We start from the raw sequence: 23,170 nt of genomic DNA, 5'->3' as shown, positions 1-23,170 counted from the left end.
AAAATGTACATAAAATAAATTATAAACTAATTTGTATTTTGCTCTCTCTTGAGTCCCTGCTGGTATCAGCAGCAGCACTTGTAAAGTGTACCTGAAGAGCTTGGTAGTTCTCCCATACTACTTTCACTGTTCTCTCACTTGAAGCAACCCAAACATAATAACCATAGAACAGTAGAACATAATCTTGAGTCTTGAAGATGGTTCATTTCTTTACCCCTGAAAAATATACAAAAGCAGATTCAGCAAAATACAATCACAGTACACCAAATGAAAAATGAGAAATACTGTACAAATCATTTTACCTAGAAAAGGCTCCAGCACGTTTTGGGCTCCACTTTCCTTTCACTTTGGGCTTCGCAGTTTGTGGATGCTGCACTTCTCCTCCCTAGTGCCAGCCATGTCTGCACATATGTTTGTGCGTTAAACTGATCCAAGGGTGGTCCGTTGCATTTCAGGAAAATCATATTTGAAAGCCTTTTGATGTCGAGAGAGTTTCTTTTATCTGTCAAAGTATCATTCATTGAGCTGAAAGCTCGCTCGCATTCACTTGTTGATACTGCAATGGTGTGGACAGCTGTAAGAAGCGGCTTCAGGGCTGCTGGTGTCTTGGAAGCTTTAAGGTCTTTATACTCCCTAAATCCTAGGACACTTTCCCTCTCCCCAACTCTGAATCTCTGACATAAACGTCTGACCGCTGCATCCCCATATTGAATATCTAGAGATGCAGGCCAGGAGTCAGACTGGAGGACCTTGATGTCTGAGAGGAGGTGACTATCTGTCTTTTCAGATGAGGTTTTACTGACATGCAAGGAAGTTGTTGGAGTCATCCTGCACTTAACATTTTCAGCCAGGCTATGGAAAAATTGGCCATGGTTGATTTTTATAACCCTCTGATTTTCATGCAGGCATACATTTCTGAAGATTTTCTCCCTTTCAGCTTCAATGGCAGTTTGTGTGTAGGGACCAGGTGTGGATACCATTGACTCAAACACCCGGATTTGTCGGTCCAGCTGCCTGTCGGCTTGATCCAAAGTCATGTCCCGTCTCTGGAGCATTCTTGAGAGGTCACTGAGTTCTGTGAGAGCGTCATACATGATGCCAAGATTGACCACAAAAGAAACAGTAGTGAGAACATCATTGAGTCCTTTGTATTTTGCTCTCTCTCTTGAGTCCCTGCTGCTATCAGCAGCAGCACTTGTAAAGTGTACCTGCAGAGCTTGGTAGTTCTCCCATACTGCTTTCACTGTTCTCTCACTTGAAGCAACCCAACGCACTGATAAAACACGGCCTATCACAAGGAGACGTTGTCCAACATTGTGAGCACTCTCAGTTAACTCCCTTTGGTTTTTTGGTGATGCATGGTAGAGGGAGTAAAGCTGATCTAAGAATATTTTAAAGTGGTTGATTCCTCCTACCTCCTTCAAAACATCACAAACTGCCAGTTCCAGTCTGTGATTGAGTCGCCTTGAGGCGACTTTTGTTGTGATTTGGCGCTATATAAATAAAGTTGAATTGAATTGAATTGATTGGAACAATGCCAGACAAACAGGTAAGGGAATTTGGAACAAAGCTGCACAGCAACTCCTGCTTTCCTCCCAAGCATCACTGAGGCTCCATCACAAGCAAATGCCAACAAATGTTCCTGTAGGTAGTGAGGGTCAAAGCCATTATTATGAAGACATCCTAACAGTGCTTCAGTGATGTCCTTTGCTGTGGTCCCCTGCAGCTCAATCAGTTCAAAAAATATTGTGTCTGGATTTTCACTGGAAATAGCTGACCGCAGGCACACGACAAGCACAGACTTTCCACTTATTGTAGTGGATTCATCAATGAGCACACACAATTTTCTTTCATTCATCACTATGTCATTGACTACCTTCTTTTTCATTTCAGCTGCAATGTGATCCAGTATATTTGCACATGAGTTATTAGAGTGCAAAACTCTGCCCATCTTGACACCATTTAAAACTTGCAACTGGACATCTATTGGCATGTCTGTAAAGGGACGCCCATGCTTGCCAATCTTATAAGCTGTTCTAAACACATTGCAAGTTGAAGCGTAGTCAGCCTTTCTCATATCTTCAGTGTGTTTTTGCATTGTATTTTGTGTTGCCTTCTCTTTTATTTCAACTGCTTTCTTGTGATAAATTGAGTCTCTGTGCTCTTTTATTTTCTTTCGTAGTGAGTTTTGTTGTGCAGCCTTGTCCCTTCCAAAAGACGACATTAAGCACCCACTCCACTCCTGCGACACTCTCTGCCCTTGCTGCATATCCACGCGAGCACAAACTTGACTACACACACTACAACCCAACTTTTGATTTCTGCTGATCAGCCACTTGTAATTTGTGGAGAAATACGGGACTTGTGCTTGGGACCAACATTCTGGCCACTCATGCTCGCTAACGCGGCTGTTGTCGTCGGTAGAAATGGTGTCATTCTCGTCCTCGTCGTCGCAAAAAGTGCCGTCGTCCGCGGCTGCGGCACTAGTGCAGCTTTCATTAGCTTGCGTCTGACCTGCAGCGATATCATTCTGGCTTGGTGGGGTGTCAGCCAGCGAGTCCTCTGATTCTGACCTTGTTCTTTTACTACTCAGAGTCTGATGCCAGGAGAGCATATTAAGTGTTCATTGTTTTTGTATTTTAACCGAGCAGCTGTTTACGCGTTTTACACACCCTCTCCGGACCACGTTGAGTTGTTGACATGACAACGGCAAAAGCGACGCATGCGCTTTTCACTTGTAAAACACATTGGTGTATGGGTAATGTAGTCTCTGCTCTCGGTGGGACGAATTAGGAAGCGTGCTTGTGAAGGGCGCTCTGAAAAGCGGCAGCGCAGCCAAACGATTATAACAGATGTGCAAATGAGAGTACCGGTACGCTAAAAGCACGTCCTGGGCGCATGGAGAGGTGGCGGTACTCTCAAGAGCTATATTTAGAAGTGGCGGTACTGAGTACCGGCGCGTACCGGCCCACTTAAAGCACTGGCTCAGGTGTTATGAGAGCCCAGGTTGCTCTGATAGTGGTCTTAAGTTCTTCTGCACTGTTTGGCATATCGCATCTTCCTTTTCACAATACCCCATAGATTTTCTGTGGGGTTAAGGTCAGGCGAGTTTGCTGGCCAATTAAGAACAGGGACACCATGGTCCTTAAACCAGATACTGGAAGCTTTGGCACTGTGTGCAGGTGCCAAGTCTTGTTGGAAAATGAAATTTGCATCTCCATAAAGTTGATCAGCAGCAGGAAGCATGAAGTGCTCTAAAACTTCCTGGTTTATGGCTGTGTTGACAGTGGAGCAACACCAGCAGATGACTGTAGCTTGCCTCCACCAGTGTATGAATGTGAGAGTGAATGAATAGTGGTATTGTAAAGCGCTTTGGGTGCCTAGAAAAGCGCTATATAAATCCAATCAATTATTATTATTATTATGAGTAGTAATATACCTGTACCTTTTCTTGCCCTTATAGGGCTTTGGAGCGTGATGTCACGGGGGTGGGCGTGGAAAGAATTTTGGCCCGATCCGCCATTTTGGGGGTCTAAGTGAAAAAGGAGCGAAAGCATAGCCATGGTTCGTTCTTGCTGTGTGGTCCGCTGCAATGTTCGATCACACGACCGGCAAGAGAATAAGCTCGAAAAGGGTTTATCTTTTCATTCTTCCCCAACCTGGAAGCAACATGAGGCAGCTCGTGTATCGATGTTACCAAACGAAGGCGTCCAGCCTGGATAGCAGCGGTGAGACGAGCTGATATCCAGTTCTCTTCCATCTCCAAATATCTGTTGGTGCTCCGGACATTTTCATTCCGGTAAGTTCTAAATATGTTCATATCTTTATAGCCTTTTAGTTTTATTTTCTATGCGCTCTGAGCTCATAGCAAATTAGAACAAACATCCTACTGAGTGATTTTGCAGAACTACCTTCTATCTATAGAGATGCTAATTATTTGGCATTATTGCAGCAAACCAGCCGATGAAATGGATGAAACATCGTGACTGAGTTCCAGCGCTACACGAGGGACCTGCTTCAAACATACCACCATGCCAATCAGATTACTTCTTCCATGTGAGGGTGAAGAGGTGACCCTTCTGGATAAGATGGTGAAGGTTTGCTGCGTTTAGTGAACAGTGTGATAATAAAACCAGGGAAAATGAAACCTGCTCCTGTTAAATATTCTTTAGTCTTTTGCTGTATAAATAGCTGTATTTTTTCAAAAGACACAGTAAATAAAGTAATGTTAGTAGTGGGTGATATCATGTAAACACTGTCATGATTTTGTGTAAACATTTTGTCATTTGTAAACTATAAATGACATCATCATTGTAACTGATGTGATGTTCTATGAAGTGGTTTTAATTTTAAAAAAAGAGGCAAAAATTACTTTGTTTCTTTATTCAACTTTTGAACAGCGGGACTCAGTCAGTACATATTCAGTAAATGCAAATTATTTACACGGCAGTGCACTACAGGCATAAATCTAGACCCCTAGATAAAACATGATGGCATTATAGCAGTGACGACTCCTCCACAGTAGCAGGTGGGGTTTTTCTTTTTTGAGGACGGCTCCTTTTACCTGTCACTACAGATGGTCTGTGAATGTTTTGATCAAGAGCCTTTTTTGGGCAGCTGAAGAGGAGAAGTCTATCTTATGGCCAACCTCTGACTGTATCTTGGTCACATTACCCAGCAAAACCCAGTATGCAGGTTCATCTGTAACAGTCCTTGTGCCACGGATCAACACTGTTGCTTCTACTTTAAACAGAAGAGCAGTGACGTGGGTGCAGGTCTCTGCGACTCCGGCCATGCAGGTGCAGCGGGCGGCTTCAACCTTCCCTGTGATGCTCACAGTGACCCATGGCTGCAATGCTGGTTCATTCAGTCTTAGAGTGCAGGACCTGAAACACACACAGACAAAGTTCATTTAAAGACAAGAACTATGAGCCAAGGCCGACACAAATGTGCTTAATCTACTTTATCATAAATGTAACAAAGTGTTTAGAAAGTTAGCACATACATGTCATTTTTCATTTCTTTATGTGTCCATCGCTGCAGGTTATAGTGTAAACCTGCCTGTTCTCTGTCAGAAACCTGCCTGCAGAAAATGAACCTAAAGTATGTAATGCAAGGATGTCATCACTTTAGAGATGGAGAAAGCATAAAGTGACAATTATGAACCACTTAATATGATAAGGAGATTCTGCAGGTCATTAATCAATGTATAAAATTAAAATAAAATGTATGAATGAATTTATGCTGCACTAATGTGAATGTTCGGATGGAAATCAAACGCATTTCACTCGCAGTACTCGAGCTGACTTACCTTTGTTTGAATGACGACTTGTACGCGCTGACTCCACAGATAAGGTACGAGAATATGTCAGGCTACGTCAATAGCGGTTGGTCTCCAGGGTTTTTACTCCACGGCCGTATTTCATACGGGTCCACATTTCCAATGCAGGCTATTTTCTGCAAGTACCGCTGCTTCGCCTCTGGACGCAATCGGTCTCTATGCAGTCCATTCTCTTTTGAGCTGCTTTTAAGCATCTTGTAATCGTCGATCCAACACAGTGTGTTTGTTTTGATTCGTAGACCCCGAAAATGGTGCCGCGCTCCCACAATGCATTGCGGCGTGACGTCAACTCCAAAGCCCTTATCTACTAGTCACACAAACATACTGCAACAATAAGACTCAATGATTAGACACATGGGTTACAGGTGGGTCCACAACAGTCATCAAAACAAGTCATAAAAAGAATACATGCTGTTTCCTTATCAAGAGCATCTGAGGACACACACCCTAACGTTCACAAAGAAAGGTACACTCCCCAACTGCACCTCTGTAGTTTCCACCTTTTCTTTACAACCTGCTCTTTATCTCTGCATGTCAGAGGGCAACTGAAACCAAGCTCACTGTGGCAGGGCGTGGCCTGCGGTGCCGTGCAGGTGCGTCCGCCTCCTCTGCACGGCACCGCAATCACGCCCCGCCGAATTAAATATTGTACTGGGTCCTGTGGCTGGGTTGTTGTGGTGATAATGTTGAGCGGGCAGCGGGAGAGCTGCAGCTCTGTGAGCATTGTGAACAGCAACCGTGTGAGTCAATAAAGTATGCTGGAAAGAATGAATTTGCACCTGGTCGTTTATACCCACCTATATAAAAACACCCCATCAGACACACGGCATTTTCCTACTTCATAACTGAAAGAAATCTCTGTCCCGGGTCATCCGTGGATCGGGTTTTCCTCCGAGGCGTGGGCACCTATAAGCAGAGTTTTTGTCTTTACCCTATAAGATTCAAAATTATTCAAAGTAACACTCAGGTTGTCATGGTCCTGGGCCATGTTGGCCCAGTATTCTTAGTTTTCTTGTATGTTTGTATTTTGTTCCCTATTTAGGCCATGTTTCCTGAGTTGCCCTGTTGTGTTGTTCCCTAAGTGTTTTCCCTTTGTGGCTTTTACCCCCTGTGTGCCCCTCTGTGTATCTGTGAGCCCTCGTCTCTCCTTATGTTTTATTCCATGTTTCCCCAGCCCGTTATGACTGTGTTCTCCCCGTGCTCTCTCCTCCTGTCTGAACCTCTGTACTTCCTGTTTGACTCTGCCCGTCTCCCGTCAGTGTTATGTTCACCCCGCCCTGTCTCGTTATGGTTATCTGTGTCAGCTGTGTTCCCCGTGTGTTCCCACTTTCCTCGTTAACCCTCTGTGTATTTCTGTCTGCGTCTCCCTCTGTTCGGCGTCGCGTTCTCCCTCATAGCTGTGTGATTTTTCCCCTGTGGCTCCTTGTACTTTAGTCTCCCCAGTTTAAGTTTAGTACTGTTTTTTGTGTTTCACTTTATGCCAGCATTAAAGCTGTGTTTTGAGTTTACGTTTTTGTCTCCGTGAGTTTGCGTTTGGGTCCTCTCCTGCCTGCCACACAGCCGAACCATGACACAGGTATGCCGTTCAGCAGGTTAGTTACGACGTCGGGAGTAGTTAGGAGAACAAAGTGACACAGAGACTGTTCAGGTTGCTTTCCCAAAATCAACTCAAAGGTTTATTCATCATACAACAGTTTATATAGAGGAAAAAGGTTCGTGTGTCAGCAGATTCTCAGTTCAAACCGATACAGACCAAATAAGGAAACGTCTTCCTGCCCTCTGAGCAAAGAAGTATCCTTTGTGTAGTTTATCAGTTCAGCTACAATTTATGATTATCCCAGCAAAATACACTCCTAGACATAGAATACAGAGTTCTTTCATTAGTGAATTCTGAAACAAACCACCTGGCCTTTAACAAGCCTTTTTCTAAGAGATAAAGAAGGGAAGATGGGAGTAAGGAAGTGATCGCTGTGGTATTTTCGACCTTGGTACCAGCCTGTGATTCTTACACATTAATTCTTGGGTCACAGAGAAAGAGAAAAACAACTAGTAAATGGGCCTTATTGAGTAACAGTTTTCCTGTTTAATAATATCACTATAAAGCAATATCCTGTAAATGCTACCATGGTATCAAAATATCACAACAATAACTGCCCTCGCGATTACAGCATTTTGGTCGGTCGGTCAGCGAGGCCAACATCGTTCTTTTTTTAACATGGACTTCATAAATGGTAAGTAAAGCAAGACTATTATTGTAATTTTTAAATGTATATCATAGGATATTCAATCTGTTTTCTTTTCTAAAACAAAAGCCTGATTTGTAGGAGCACGTGAGAATGGGCCAGCAAACGATGACATCTCGTAGCCCTTCTGCTCAAACAGCCATCAAATTGGCAGAACTGGGTACAAGCAGCACCACAACAGAAAGACTGTGAAAGGGATGCTGGCCAAACTTCAGTCTCTGAAGGTCTGTCCACGAACCCTACATTTGAAGATTGGACTGAAGATGCACCATATTGTCAAAGTGGAGCGCACCCTCCTCATCACCACAACTCTGGACTATGGACACCGACGATGAGGAAGATTTTTTGTATTTTGACGACTCCCCCAACATCGATGAGGTAGACTGGGCATGGCCACCCTTCCAAGTCCCTGAGAAATTACCCAAATCACTATGGGTTAAAGATGAGGACTTACACTATGTATCCACAAAATCGGTTTCAGTATGGTGATGAATTGTGAAGTAAGAATTCTTTTATGTAAAAAAGCATTTTTCTTTTTGTATATAAATAAATGTTGCCGTTGTGTGCTTCAATTTTAGTTATAATGCGCCAAATCACTACAGCAGTCGGCTCAAGGCAATGCCAACCAGAGTAAGGATCTTGTTAGACAACCGAGATAAAACATTTTCTATTAAAACCCGCACTATTATATCGTATTCCAGGAGACAGGTTCAGAACAACTTCTCAGTAACCTGCAGACAACATCAAATTAATTTAATGGTGCTTTTTTAGACACTGATCTGAAATATAAAAGTGTGTGTTAGAAGCAGCTTTGCTGGATTTGTTTTTAACTTGGTGAAACAGTGTAAATCTTTTTTTTTTCTTCTTAATTCAGCATTTTTACAGTTTTTAACTGTGTAGTCTTACCGTCTTTCTGGCAAAACGTATGCCAACTTGTGAAATGAGAGCATTTCTGGCAGTTAGGCATTGATTATGCAAAAGAGAATAGCAACAATACAGCGTGTGTCTCTGCACCAACACATCCGCGGTCCTTTCACACGGAAACCACGTCTGTTACAGGCAGCGCTTCATCAATGTCTGACTGCCAGTGCTGGTTATTTAAAGTGTGTTTAAAACGTGACTCATTTGTTGTTAAAAAACAAAAACATTTCCTCCAGATATGCAATGTTACTGATTTAAAACATTTATATATTTTCAAATTTTTTAGTTGGATGTCAAACATATGAAAGACTCTGAAGCATATTTATATAGCAAAATTCACAATGGTATAACCATGCTGAACAAAAGAAAACCTCAGCATGCACCAATGCACACAAATGCAGGCCTTTCAACTGTATGTTACAGTTTTTTCTGAATGCTTAAACCCTAACTGTGATTCTTACAGCACAATTTCTAAAACTATTAATACTTATAGCAAAACCACTCACTGAGTTTGCAAAACTAAAAGCAGAAACACTGCTTTGCACTCAGTTTGCCATTTTGTAGCGCACACTTTGCAAACCTGTAGCTACAATCCACTGCACAGCACTCTCTTTGCAGAACTGTAAACACAACTCACTGCTTTACACTCAATTTCCAAATGATCAACGCACTCCTAGCAAAACTATACACATTTACGGCCATTATTTACACTCATTTGCCAACTGTCTGGCACACTGTCACATGTGAAAACTTTTTTAGATAATTAGTTCACTTTGCAATCAGCCTAAGCACTATAATACAGGTAAGCTAGGACACATGTCTCAATACTTAGGTCACTTTTGCAAAACTCTTCACACAATCCTCCTAACTGACCGTCAGCTTGGCAAAGCAGTTCATTTCACATTCAAAATGCACTACAACTACCAAAACACTTCATTCAGGTCTCAAATAAACTCATTCTTCCAGAACACTAGCAAAGGTTGACAGCCGACAAACACACTTTGTCACCCACAAAACAATGACCTAAAGACACTAACAACATGTAGCATTACACAGTGTTTTCTTGTGTAAAAGATAAGATAAGATAAGAAAAGATAAGATAACTCTTTATTGTCATTGCACAGCCATACATAATACAGTAGTACAATGAAATTGGAAAAACTGTCCTACGTCGGCACTACATATAACACAACACGACACGATATGACACATCACAACGTAACAAACAACACAACACAGTATATTACAGTTTTTTTCAATCGCTAACAAGCGCCTACCCATACTTCAGATACTTTTTCTAAACTCTTAACACAGACTCACACCTACAAAACACAATTGGCCAAATGGATAATTTTCTTCTCAAAAATACATTTTGTTAAATATATACTACCTCTTCATTTCAAAATAGAACACATCTTTCTCTGCACACACTAACTGTACAAAAACACTATAAATCTGACTCAAAATGAAATTAGTCTGTCAAAGAATAACACTTGTTTTCACTTCACAAGGTACATGCAGTCAATCAAAGTACACCAGGTTTCAAAATACTGGCTATTATTGACATTACAAAAACTGCATAGACTTTTATGTTTCAGTTTTACAGGTATTTGCATGCGAAACATGCAATCCACCATATTGACACCAGAAATGTCTTGGTTGGTAACTGTATGTCCACATGTACAGTAATGTTCACATTCAAAAGCATTCCAGTAAAAAGCAAACAAGTTTTTGTTTCTCTACTGTTTACTACAGGAGGTACAGTAGAAACACGGTATGATAGGACAGAGAAAGTTTTACAGTATTGCTTACAGTGAACAAAATATCCATGAAACACACAAGAGCATTCTGAACAAAAAAACAACAGCAAAAAGCCAAGATCAAAAGGGGGGGAGGGGGGCTAAAAAAAGGCAAAAACTTTGCATCTAATCTCTGCGATCTTCAGGGTTAGGCCACATGTTTTCATCAACATCACATCTGATGTTATCCAAGTCGATGCACCTGGGATAGAATCGCCTGGTATGTCGGATCCACCCTTGGCAATCGTCAACTGTGATGTCCCTGGAGCCAGCATCCATGGCTTCAAGGAGGGACATCTGGTCATGTGGCTGATGGTCATAAACCTTCCACCTCCATGCAGAAAAGAACTCCTCTATGGGGTTGAGGAAAGGTGAATAGGGTGGAAGGAAGAGACTCACCAGTCTTGGGTGGACTTCAAACCATGTTGTTATTGCTTGCGAGTGATGGAAAGCCACATTGTCCCAGGTAATTACAAAGGTCCTCATGTTTTCACCCTCCTGACCCTGCTCTGGAACCAGGCGCTGGTGGAGATCATTGAGAAAGGCAAGCAAGCGCTCTGTATTATAGGGTCCAACCTGACATCTGTGAAGGAGTAATCCTGCATTTGCAATTGCTGCACACATGGTAATGTTTGCCCCTCTCTGTCCTGGCACATCAACTGTGGCCCTTTTTCCAATTACATTTCGTCCACGTCGACGCCTTTTGGCCAGATTGAATCCTGCCTCATCGATGTATATGAATTCATGAGGGGCCTGGTTGGCCTCCAATTCCATAACTCTCTGAAACAAAGTTTATGTAAGTCATGTTATTACTGTATACCATACTGTACTGTAACCTAGTATTGTGTAGGTTACCTACTTGCAAAGTGCAAAGCTTATAGAACTGGACATTGGATTGAATATACACTATACCTGGACATATTGTCGTCGTAGCTCCTTGACCCTCTCACTGTTCCTCTCAAAGGGAACAGTGTAGAGCTGCTTCATCCGCACTCTGTGTTTGGACAATGTCCGCGTAATGGTTGTGAGGCTGATTCTATCGATATTGTCAAATATCTCATGGTCCGCCACAATTCTAGTTTGAATTTCACGCAGTTTTATTGCATTATTTGCAGTAACCATTTCTACAATGGCAAGCTCCTGATCATTACTGAGGAGCTTTCCTCTTCCCCCAGAGGGTGGAAGACATTGCATTCTTTAGAAAGACAAAAAATTCAACATATGCATTACTGTATGACCATATTGACATGTCAAGTGAGAATAGAAACAATCCATGTAAAATGCAATACTTACCTGTTGGTTTGTTGAAAGATGCGTATAATGGAGGCAACTGTTGACCGCCTCAAATTGGGCTGCACTCTTTCACCAGCCTCTCTTAGTGAAAGACCATGGTTGATTACATGGTCAATGATAGTGGCACGAATTTCATCACTGACTACTGTTCTTGCAGCCCTTGGAATGCCACCACCACGCATTCTTACACCTCTACCTTGCCCTCTCCTTGGGCCTGCTCTTCTCCCTGGGCCCCTTGCTCTTACTCTTCCTCGACCAGACATTACAGTGTTTGTCTTTTTTTTGTTTCCAAAAACATCACTCCTCAAGGTCTTGCCTTATAAACCCCACTGAGTCTAAGCCAGAATGGAAGAAGGTGTGGTTGGCCCAATTTACCCAACATAAATCAGCTGTGTGTCAATTATTCAATTGTTTGTTTGTTTACAGCTGAGATATATTTTTGATATTGATATTGTTTTTGTACTGATATCATTGCAGAAGCAGAGGTTTTTATACTGTATCTACGGTTTGGAATATTGTTTTTGCTATTGTGGGATGTTGTGTGTTAACATTCGTAAATACTACAAAAACAGTCCATAATTTTGTTGGGAGGTATAGCTTGTCTGTTAAGAAAATGTAAGCATTGTGGAAATGTGTTCACTGACTGCATATTGGGTGAACACGACATGAAATGTGTGAATGGTATGGCCACAACAGACCGATGCTGTGCTAATTGTGTTTAGAGTTTTGCAAATGTGACAACTGTTTGGACAAACACTTGTTAGCGACTGGAAAAAACTGTAACTTAGTATAAAAAAGAAGAATAAGTGTATTGCACACTGTTATTATTGCACATTAATTATTATTGCACCTTGTTATAAATATAAATATTATTGTTATTGTTTTAAACATTGTTACCTCCCCCTAAAAAGTCCAGGGAGGTATCCAGTCAGGTCAGCTATTTACATTGATCAGGGCTGTTGCCCTGTTGTAAAAGCTGTCCTTGAGTCTATTTGTTCGGGACCTCAGCAGCCTGAACCTCCTGCCAGACGGCAGCAGCTTAAACACCCGGTGTCCTGGGTGTGTGCAGTCCCGTAGGATGCTGCGTGCCCTCTTGAGACAGCGAGTGCTGTACAGGTCCTTCAGGGAGGGAAGAGGATGTCCAATGATTTTTTGGGCCATGTTGATGACCCTCTGGAGTGCCTTTCTGTGTGCTGTGGTGCAGCTGGAGAACCACACACCGATGCAATATGTCAGCACACTTTCAATGGAGCAGCGGTAGAAGACGGTCAGCAGCTCCTTCTTCAGGTCCATTTTTCTGAGGATTCTCAGAAAGTGGAGACGCTGTTGGGCCTTCTTTAAGACCGCAGAGGTGTTAGAGCTCCATTGGAGGTCTGTGTCTATGTGCACACCCAGAAACTTGAAACTGGAGACCCTTTCCACGCACTCCCCGTTGATGCTGACAGGCTGCAGCTCGGACTTCCTCCTTCTGAAGTCAACTACCAGTTCTTTTGTTTGGTGGTATTGAGGTCCAGGTTGTTGTCTAAAACAAGGACACATCTCTGTTTATAATTTCAATATATGTTACTGGAATGAATCAGACATCATGCAGAATTCGTTAATATTTGTTTAAATGAAGATGGCGCCGGTGAGGTCGGCTGCCGTCACGACTGCTCCGACCACTTTTTCTTTGTCTTTGTTTTTTAAGTTAGTTTTCAGCGTTTCTAAATCGGCAAAATCATCACCATTGGGTACATTAGGTATGACAGTGACACTCTTGTTTCTATTGGTATACAATGTACTCACAATTCGAAGTTTTTAACTCCGGATCCGAGCTGGCCGAGTGAGATCTCGAGGGAGAACAAAGGGAAGCGGCGGCGGCGGCCTAGAGGGAAGCGAGCCGGCGTCAGGAACAGGCTGAGAGCTCGTGCACACCGCACACCTCTGCCTAGCATCCTGCTCGCCAACGTCCAGTCACTGGAGAACAAGCTTGACGACCTCAGGGCCAGGATAAAGTTCCAGAGAGACATTCGGGACTGCAATCTCCTCTGCTTCACCGAGACATGGCTGAACCCAGCGGTGCCGGACCACGCCATCCAGCCGGCCGAGTTCTTCTCGGTTCACCGCATGGACAGGACACGGGACTCGGGGAAGTCAAGGGGAGGCGGCGTGTGTTTAATGGTGAACAACAACTGGTGCAACAGTGCGAACGTTGTTCCTCTTACACGCTCCTGCACACCAAATCTGGAACTACTGTCCATCATGTGTCGTCCTTTTTATCTACCTCGGGAATTTACATCGGTCATTGTAAGTGCCGTTTATATTCCACCACAAGCGGACACGGTCACCGCCTTATGCGAGCTGCATGAGGCACTCACACAGCACCAGACACAACACCGGGACGCTGCGCTTATTGTGACGGGGGACTTTAATAGCGCCAACCTCAAACGCGCAGCGCCGAACTTTTATCAACACATCACCTGCCCCACCAGAGGTGAAAGGACACTGGACCACTGCTACACTACGGTCAAGGACGGCTACAAGGCACAATCCCGCCCTCCGTTTGGCAAATCTGATCACGCCGCCATCTTCCTCATGCCAAAATATAAACAAAGGCTGAAACAGGAAGTTCCGGTTCAGAGGAAGGTTGCGCGCTGGACGGATCAATCGGTGGCCGCGTTACAGGACGCACTCGATGACGCAGACTGGGGCATGTTCAGAAACAGCTCCGATGATGATGTCAACGTGTTTACGGAAGCAGTTGTGGGATTCATCGGGAAACTAGCGGATGATACCGTGGAGACAAAGACTATCACAACGTTTCCCAACCAGAAGCCGTGGGTGGATAAAACCATCCGCAACGCTCTGAGATCCCGCACCGCTGCCTACAACACGGGACTCACAACGGGGGACATGGACCCGTACAAAGCCGCGTCATATAACGTGCGGAGGGCGGTGAAAGAGGCGAAGCAGCGCTACGGGAGGAAACTAGAGTCACAACTCCAACAGAGTGACTCTAGGAGCCTGTGGCGGGGACTAAGGACAATAACGGACTATAAAGCACCAACAACCGGTATGACGAACGCGGCCGTGACTCTGGCAGACGAGCTGAACACTTTCTATGCTCGCTTCGAGGCTGCAGCTAAGGTCTCCAACAATGCTAGTGTTAGCGGCGCTAACGGCTGCAGACAGGAAGATACTGCCAGCACCAGAAACGTGCTCGTCATCTCCGAGCATGAAGTAAGGAGAGCCTTCAAGAGAGTGAACACCAGGAAAGCAGCAGGACCAGACGGCATCCCAGGTCGTATCCTAAGAGACTGCGCATACCAGCTAGCTCCTGTGTTCACTGAGATATTCAACATCTCTTTATCTCAGTCGGTGATCCCCACATGCTTCAAAGAGTCCATCATTGTTCCTGTCCCGAAGAAACCCCACCCTGCTTCTCTCAATGACTATCGCCCTGTAGCCCTCACCTCAGTAGTGATGAAGTGCTTTGAACGCCTGGTCAGAGACTTCATCATTTCTTCACTACCAGACACACTGGACCCACTACAGTTCGCTTACCGTCCACATCGTTCCACAGACGATGCCATCTCTCATCTCCTCCACACATCACTCACTCACTTGGACACTAGAAGGGGGAATTATGTTAAAATGCTCTTCATAGACTACAGCTCTGCATTTAATACCATAATTCCCTCCACACTCACCACCAAGCTGGAGCATCTGGGACTCAGCTCATCTATGTGTCAGTGGATCTCCAACTTCCTAACTGGCAGACCACAGGCAGTAAGGATGGGCGGACATGTCTCAGCCTCCACCACTCTCAGCACTGGAGCCCCCCAGGGGTGTGTTCTGAGCCCCCTGCTGTACTCTTTGTACACATATGACTGTGTGGCCACTACCAGCTCCACCACCATCATCAAGTTTGCTGACGACACCGTCGTGGTGGGCCTGATCTCTGATAACAACGAGACGGCCTACCTGAAGGAGATTAGGAATCTGGAGAACTGGTGCCAGAGGAACAACCTCCTTCTAAACGTCAGTAAGACAAAGGAGCTGATAGTGGACTTCAGCACTAAGCAGGAGAGGAACTACCAGACCCCCGTCATCAACGAGTGCCCAGTGGAGAGAGTGGACAGCTTCAAATACCTCGGAGTTCACATCACGCAGGACCTGTCATGGTCCTGTCACATCAACACCGTGGTGAAAAAGGCCCGTCAGCGTCTCTACCACCTCAGACGCTTGAGAGACTTCCAACTGCCCTCCAAGGTGCTCAGGAACTTTTACTCGTGCACCATAGAGAGCATCCTGACGGGAAACATCTTAACCTGGTTCGGGAACAGCACCATGCAGGACAGACGAGCTCTACAGAGGGTTGTGCGGTCAGCTGAGCGCACCATCCGCTCCGAGCTCCCTGACCTGCACTCAATCTACAGCAGGCGGTGCTGGACCAAGGCCAGGAAGATGGTGAAGGACCTCAGCCATCCCAACAACAGACTGTTCTCTCTGCTGAGGTCAGGAAAGCGATTCCGCTCCCTGAAGACCAACACAGAGAGACTGAGGAGGAGCTTCTTCCCGCAGGCGATACGGTCTCTCAATCACACCACCACACAGTACTGACCCACACATATGGTTCTTACACACACTGGACTTTCTGGACATTGTTTTCACTTCATTACTTAAATCACGCTGCTGTTATTGTGTATATATTTATTTATATTTAGATTTCTTCATACATTCTTATATAGTTCTATATTGTGTATTTTGTTGTACAGTTATTTTATTTTCAACTTTAATTTATATATTTTATCTTATTCTCCCAGTTAAATTTACCCTTCATTCTAATTTGTGTTGTACAGTTATTTCATTTTTAACCTTAATTTATATTTTATTCCTTCTTAGTTAAATTTACCCTTTTTAATTTTTCATATTTATTTCCTATCTTATTCATAGCCTTTTCCTTTTTTGTTTTCTTTAGGTCACGAGCAGTTGTCCAAGCATTTCACTACATATCGTACTGTGTATGACTGTGTACGTGACAAATAAAATTTGAATTTGAATTTGAATTTGAATTTATGTATTTTTATGTTTTTGCACTAAGTAATCCCAAAATACAAGAATTTGTATACACACCATCCACTGATACACATACAATAGTAATGCTAATCTACTCGGTCTTCTCCATTTGGCCACAGGTTCTCATCCACATCACATCTTATGTCATCTTGGGCAACACACCTAGGAAAGAATCTTCTGGCTGCCAGAATTGAAGGAGTTGAAAAATTGAAGGAGTAACACCTGTGCAGATGTTCATCTACAATGAGAATCAGCTGTGGCTGGTTAAACTGCATTTTTAGATTTAAAATATGTTTCAATAAAATATTGCTGTTGGATTTTGCTCTTTTCAAGTTTTGCATTGTGTTATTGTTTTGGCCATAAGTTTAACATTTTTGAAAACAGTATGTAAGCACATGCAAAATGTCCTGTACGTACAAAGGTTATTGGCAGTTGTTGTGTCTGAGTGAGAAGATAATTCATGAAATTTGAGAGATGTAGTCATTGAATGCATTTTGTGCCAAAACAATGATAACTGATCCTCAGTTTAGCCCACATAGACTTCTGTTGTGCTCACTGTGTGAGGAGTTTTGCAAAAGTGACCTACAGTTTTTTGTGAATGCTTAAACCCTAACTGTGATTCCTGTAGCACAATCTCTAAAACTATTCAGACTTATAGCAAAACCACTCACTGAGTTTGCAAAACTAAAAGCACAAAAACTGCTTTGCACTCAGTTTGCAATTTTGTAACACACACTTTGCAAAACTTTAGGCACAATTCACTGCACAACACTCAATTACCAAATTTCCAACACACTCCTAGCAAAAGTATACACATGTATGGCTATCATTAACACTAATTTGCCAACTGTCTGGCACACTTTCACATGTGAAAACTTTTTTAGATAATTAGTTCACTTTGCAATCAGCCTAAGCACTATAATACAGGTAAGCTGTGTGTGCGGAGTACAATGGAGGGAGCAGGAAGAGTGAGAAGTAGAGCCAGCAGTGTGTCTCCTAAAAGAGAGCTGTTTAAAGGTGAGTGATTAAGTTTTTCTCCTAAATAGAGATCATTACAGAACGCCTAGTCCTACTTAAAATCCCATTTATTATTATTTTTTTTTTATCATCTACTCGAACTAAGGAAAACGTTTGACTAACTCAAAGACAATTTCCACGCCTCCCCTGCCTGACTGCAGAGGCAGTTTTGAATTTAGGAGCGCCAAGATGGCAGCGGCAAACCCTGGCGGCTCTCCGGTGAGTATATATATTTTTTTATCTTCAAGTTTGTCTTTTGAAACCTTAATTTTATTTAAATCCGTTGCTCACGTATAAAGTACACAGACGGGGTCTTTGCTCAACTCGTCTGAGGCGTGTCTCACTAAGCGCTACATGCTAGCATCCTGCTAACCGAGCTACCCTTTACATGCTGTGCTTTAGAAAATAGGATACTCGTTAAAAAAAATACTCCGCAGATATTGATAGATAGACGAACACTGCAAATATAATGTTGGAAAAGAGAACGGCCTTTGGTGAAGGGGTAAAATACACCATGAATAAAGCCATAGAGTGAATGGCTGCCATGGTTGCAGAACAGCCTGATTTAATGACAAGAATGGGGAAGAGTGAGGTGAAGTGAACCACAGCCACAAAACACGGTCAGACAAGGCGGCAAAAGGGCAGTGATCTGTCCGTCAGTATGAAGTTGGTGTGTGCTTTGGTGAACAAAAACTCCAGACTGGTAGCAGGAAGATGGGAGACTCGTGTTTCACTGGAATAGTGGTGAATTAAAACATCCTTTGTTGGGGACATTTCGGTGTAAATGCATCCATACAGGCAAGACAGAGGCAGACTAGACAGTGAAGAAAACAAGGCAAACATTAGAAATATAAAAACGGAAATATAGGATGAGTCGGGGATGAGTTCCTGCCCCAAGTGGAGGAGTTCAAGTATCTCGGGGTCTTGTTCGCGAGTAATGGGAGAAGGGGGCCGGAGATCGACAGACGGATTGGGGCTGCAGCTGCAGTAATGCGGACGCTGCACCGGTCCGTCGTGGTGAAGAGGGAGCTGAGTGTAAAAGCGAAGCTCTCAATTTACCGGTCGATCTACGTCCCTACCCTCACCTATGGCCACGAGCTGTGGGTAGTGACCGAAAGAACGAGATCGCGGATACAAGCGGCAGAAATGAGCTTCCTCCGAAGGGTGGCTGGCCTCTCCCTTAGAGATAGGGTGAGAAGGTCGGCCATCCGGGAGGGGCTCAGAGTAGAGCAGCTGCTGCTCCACATCGAAAGGAGCCAGCTGAGGTGGTTCGGGCATCTGACAAGGATGCCTCCTGGGTGAGGTGTTCCAGGCATGTCCCACCGGGAGGAGGCCCCGGGGAAGACCCAGGACACGCTGGAGAGATTATATCTCTCGGCTGGCCTGGGAACGCCTTGGTATTACCCCGGATAAGCTGGAGGAGGTGACTGGGGAGAGGGAGGTCTGGGCCTCTTTGCTTAGGCTGCTGCCCCCGCGACCCGGCCTCGGATAAAGCGGATGAAGATGGATGGATGGATGGATGAATTGAATTGAATTGAATTGAATTGAATTGAATTGAACTGAACGGTAATATAGATATATATAATGTCAGTGCTTCCCAGCTTTAAACACTGAATGGTTGTACTCTCTCCATATTGTTGTTGATCTGACTCGTATGTCATTGTCATGAGACACTCTCACAAACAAAATCACGGTTTAGTAACACAGTAACGCAGTGTGCTAAAGGGAAAGTAACAGTAATCTAATTACTTTTTTGCTATAGTAATCCCTTACTTTACTCATTACTTGAAAAAGTAATCGCATTACAGCATTTCTGCCTATTTCCGCTGTCCACTGGGTAGCCATGGCTCAGGAGGTAGACAGGTCATCAACTAATTGGAAAGTTGGTGGTTCGATTCCTGACTTCTCCAGTCAGCACATGAAGTAGATAGAAAACACAAAGATGTAGAAAAACGTGTGAGATCACAGGTAAATGAGGGATGCTGTATTCAAATTCAAATTCAAATTCAAATTTTATTTGTCACGTACACAGTCATACACAGTACGATATGTAGTGAAATGCTTGGACAACTGCTCGTGACCTAAAGAGAACAAAAAAGGAAAAGGCTATGAATAAGATAGGAAATAAATATGAAAAATTAAAAAGGGTAAATTTAACTAGGAAGGAATAAAATATAAATTAAGGTTAAAAATGAAATAACTGTACAACACAAATTAGAATGAAGGGTAAATTTAACTGGGAAGAATAAGATAAAGATAAATATATAAATTAAAGTTGAAAATAAAATAACTGTACAACAAAATACACAATACACAATATAGAACTATATAAGAATGTATGAAGAAATCTAAATATAAATAAATATATACACAATAACAGCAGCTGTACAAGTATTAACCGGAAATGAAGACTATAGTGACCAGTGTTGTGCAAAACCAAAGTCCAGAAAGTCCAGTGTGTGTGTAAGAACTGTATGTGTGGGTCAGTACTGTGTGGTGGTGTGATTGAGAGACCGTATCGCCTGCGGGAAGAAGCTCCTCCTCAGTCTCTCTGTGTTGGTCTTCAGGGAGCGGAATCGCTTTCCTGACCTCAACAGAGAGAACAGTCTGTTGTTGGGATAAAACACTTTGTGTGCCCAAGCACAGTAGAAAAGCACCACATAAAAATCAGCCCGTCATAACCTCTAAACTTGTTTTTCATCGTGTTTGAGAATAGACCAAAGCATGGACAAGCTCATTTTTATTAAATTGCCAGGCCCAGCTCCACTCAGCCCTCTCGGATTCATGGAGGGCTCTGGTGAAATATCGATCTGAGGCCTGAGCTGACCGCTGCACAGATGACAGTAACTAAATGATGAGTCTTTCGATAGAATCCCTGAAGAGGGTATTTAAAACAGATATCTGCTGTCTTCCGGCCACAACTAAGTGCCGGCAATGGCCTCGGGGATGTTAACTCTTATCTATGATGTATCAAGGTGGATTCGTGATTCCTAGCAAAGTGTTATAGCCTGTGTTCTGGCGCCCCAGGTTATATTTTCGCAGACTGTTCGAGCTGCAGACGTGTTCCTCAGATCTGCCTTTTTCCTCCACTCTCCTCCCATCTACCTGTCAAACACTGCAAGCTCCTGCAGTACAAGCCAACACAAATGCTGCTGATGGATAGAGACAGCTATAGTGCAAATTCAAATGTGTGAGCACACACTCACACACACACACACTGTTTATAGAGGGTGCAACCAGAGCCCTGGAGCAGATTAACGACTTTACTTACCAATTAGCCCACTCAGCAGTAGAGGAAATGGCTCTAACTGGCCTTCTGCTTCCTTTCTTCTGTGTTTGTGCTTCCCCCTATGTAAGTATGAGCGTGTCGGCTCTGTCTGATCTAATTCTGGAGTGTTCGCCGCTGCTCCCTGACAGCTGCCTGCTGGCCAGTGGCTGTCACATGTTGCCTTCACTTCCTGTTCATGTTAAAGCTCTTCAGAGGCAGAACAGGTCTGGAAGCTGGGGAGGGGGGTTACAAGTTGGATGTATATAAATGTGTTTGTGTGTGCCGTGTGACACACAGTCACACAGCAGTGGATCTTTTCCAGTATTTGATTATTAAATTATTATTGACCCTGCAAGACAGAATCTTTACTTTTTCCACTGGAAGTTTTTCAAAAGCCACATTTGTAGTGACCTAAATAGCAGATCTCACACCTAAGCCAATCATGTGCTAGCTGCTAAAAAATATAGAAGCAGCTTCCTCTTTCAGCATTTCAAAAAGGTGGTTTTTTATTGCAGGTAACCAGTGGTGGGTATATTACTTTTAACAGTAACTTACCACATTACACTGTAACAAAATACTTTTAAAAAGTCTTCAGAACCTACTGAGAAAAGCAATTTGTTTGTGTAATGAGCACTAGTGGTGTGCAATACTGCAAATACCAAGTACCGAGTACCAAGTAAATACACAGCCAGTATTACTTGTACTAATACTGATACTATTACTTTTAATTTGTCATGATTTATGAGATGAATCATCATCACTTTGCCAAATCTAAACACAATTTAATGGCATCCATTGGAGTAGGAATGCATGTGGATGTCAGATAGAAAGAAAAAAGTTATTGTGTGAATAGGTGAATGGGCCAAGTTGTATAAAGTGCTTTGAGTGCTCAGATAGAGTAGAAAAGCACTATGTAAGAACCAGTCCAACACATTTACCTTTGATTTTCACTTTCCATAGACATAAGTTAACACATCTTTCAGCTTTTCATGTATTCAAAGACCTGGAATGTAAATGTGCCTGTCTTTACAGCACTTTGAGTTAACGTCTGTTGATTGCACATGTTGACAACATAAAAAGGAAATTACATTCAGATATTTTTAAATATAGTTGTTTCTATTTGGGGTAATTAATTAATTTCCAATAAAATAACTTATTTTAATGTAGTAAATTAAAACAATTCAGTTGGTTGAATATATTCATTGAATTTCTATGTAGAATCAGCTGTAACAACTATGATGAGCAATAACTAATGCAAGTAAGAGCTACCTGGTTATTCTTTGCCTCTCTGTCTCTGACTGTGACAGTGGGCTCTGTCTAATTACTGGGGTCTGTGTGAGGGATTTCCATCTTCCTCTCTTCCTTTCTTTGCTGTTTGTTCTGGGCAAAACCCTCTTTCTCATGGTCTTTTGTGTCTTTATACAAGTCGATGGTGTTTCCACAGTGGAGAATTTCCTTCCAGCATGTATCGTTGTTTCCAGTTTTTTCCTTTCACATCCCTGAAGCATAATGCTTTGCTTTCTCACTCACTGGAGCCTACTGGCGGCTCAGTGCCACTGAGTCGTGTGGCCGCACAACTAAACACAATGAAGCAAACTATGAATACATGGGAGGAGTGGTGTTTGCACAGACATGTCTACTTTCTGATGAATGGGAAAAAACTACTGAACTTATTGGAAGTAAAGTATTGACCCTATGGTGCTAGTATCGGTCTGATATCATCATTATTTGGCTCAGTCGGCCCACCCCTAATGAGCACCTCTTAGTGGTTCTGCTAGAATAACCGTTAAACTTACTGACTGTGCTACCCATATCAGTAGCATTTCTTTAGAGTCGCAACTTTAAACCTCCTAGGACCTGGCGTCCACATATGTGGACATCACATTTTGGGTTATTTAGACCAAAATACTGAATTTTGCTCTACAAGGGCCTGATGTCCACTTACGAGGAGATAATGCTGCCACTGTTCTATCAAAATTCTAACAAATATCCTCATTTGTGGCTCTCATTTTTCTTAGAAACAAAAATCAGGTAAAATAAAAATAACATTTGATAATTCTTTGTTTTTACATTCATCGGGCCCCAATATGCCCAAAGATCAAAGAGAAATTAAAAATGCATGCTCTGGAAGAGTTCGGGTCTTAGGAGGTTAAATGAGCTAAAAGCTCTCTTTCAGAGCTGTAGCGTCATTATTCTCTTCTTCAGTAGGCCGTGCCACAATTGTTATGGA

General features: G+C 43.0%; 1 protein-coding gene across 1 annotated transcript; it reads right to left on the bottom strand.

Annotated features, from left to right (window-relative positions):
• Positions 1–124: 124 nt before the first annotated feature.
• LOC147309432 (E3 SUMO-protein ligase KIAA1586-like) lies at positions 125–2,614 on the bottom strand. The gene is made up of 3 exons (XM_086269867.1): positions 1,548–2,614; positions 303–1,449; positions 125–216 (listed from the first exon to the last, which is right to left on the bottom strand). The coding sequence occupies exons 1-2, from the start codon at positions 2,612–2,614 to the stop codon at positions 303–305; spliced, it is 2,214 nt and encodes a 737-aa protein (XP_086125993.1). The 3' UTR covers positions 125–216.
• Positions 2,615–23,170: the final 20,556 nt, after the last annotated feature.

This window comes from Aulonocara sp. 'chitande type north' Nkhata Bay, linkage group LG17 (genome assembly GCF_057382095.1).
Source record: "Aulonocara sp. 'chitande type north' Nkhata Bay isolate Kocher_YH1m ecotype deep benthic linkage group LG17, A_spYH_male_GT1.1, whole genome shotgun sequence".
In the NCBI taxonomy this organism is placed as follows: domain Eukaryota; kingdom Metazoa; phylum Chordata; class Actinopteri; order Cichliformes; family Cichlidae; genus Aulonocara; species Aulonocara sp. 'chitande type north' Nkhata Bay.
The sequence above is the reverse complement of the archived record's forward strand: the minus strand, read 5'-3'. Positions and strand labels throughout refer to the sequence as shown.

Excerpts from the sequence above, each read along its gene's own strand:
- LOC147309432 (XM_086269867.1), bottom strand. The coding sequence starts at position 2,614 with ATGCTCTCCTGGCATCAGACTCTGAGTAGTAAAAGAACAAGGTCAGAA. Across the intron at positions 1,450-1,547 it reads TGTTCCAAATTCCCTTACCT|ACTGGAACTGGCAGTTTGTG; the intron begins GTTTGTCTGGCA and ends ACTCAATCACAG.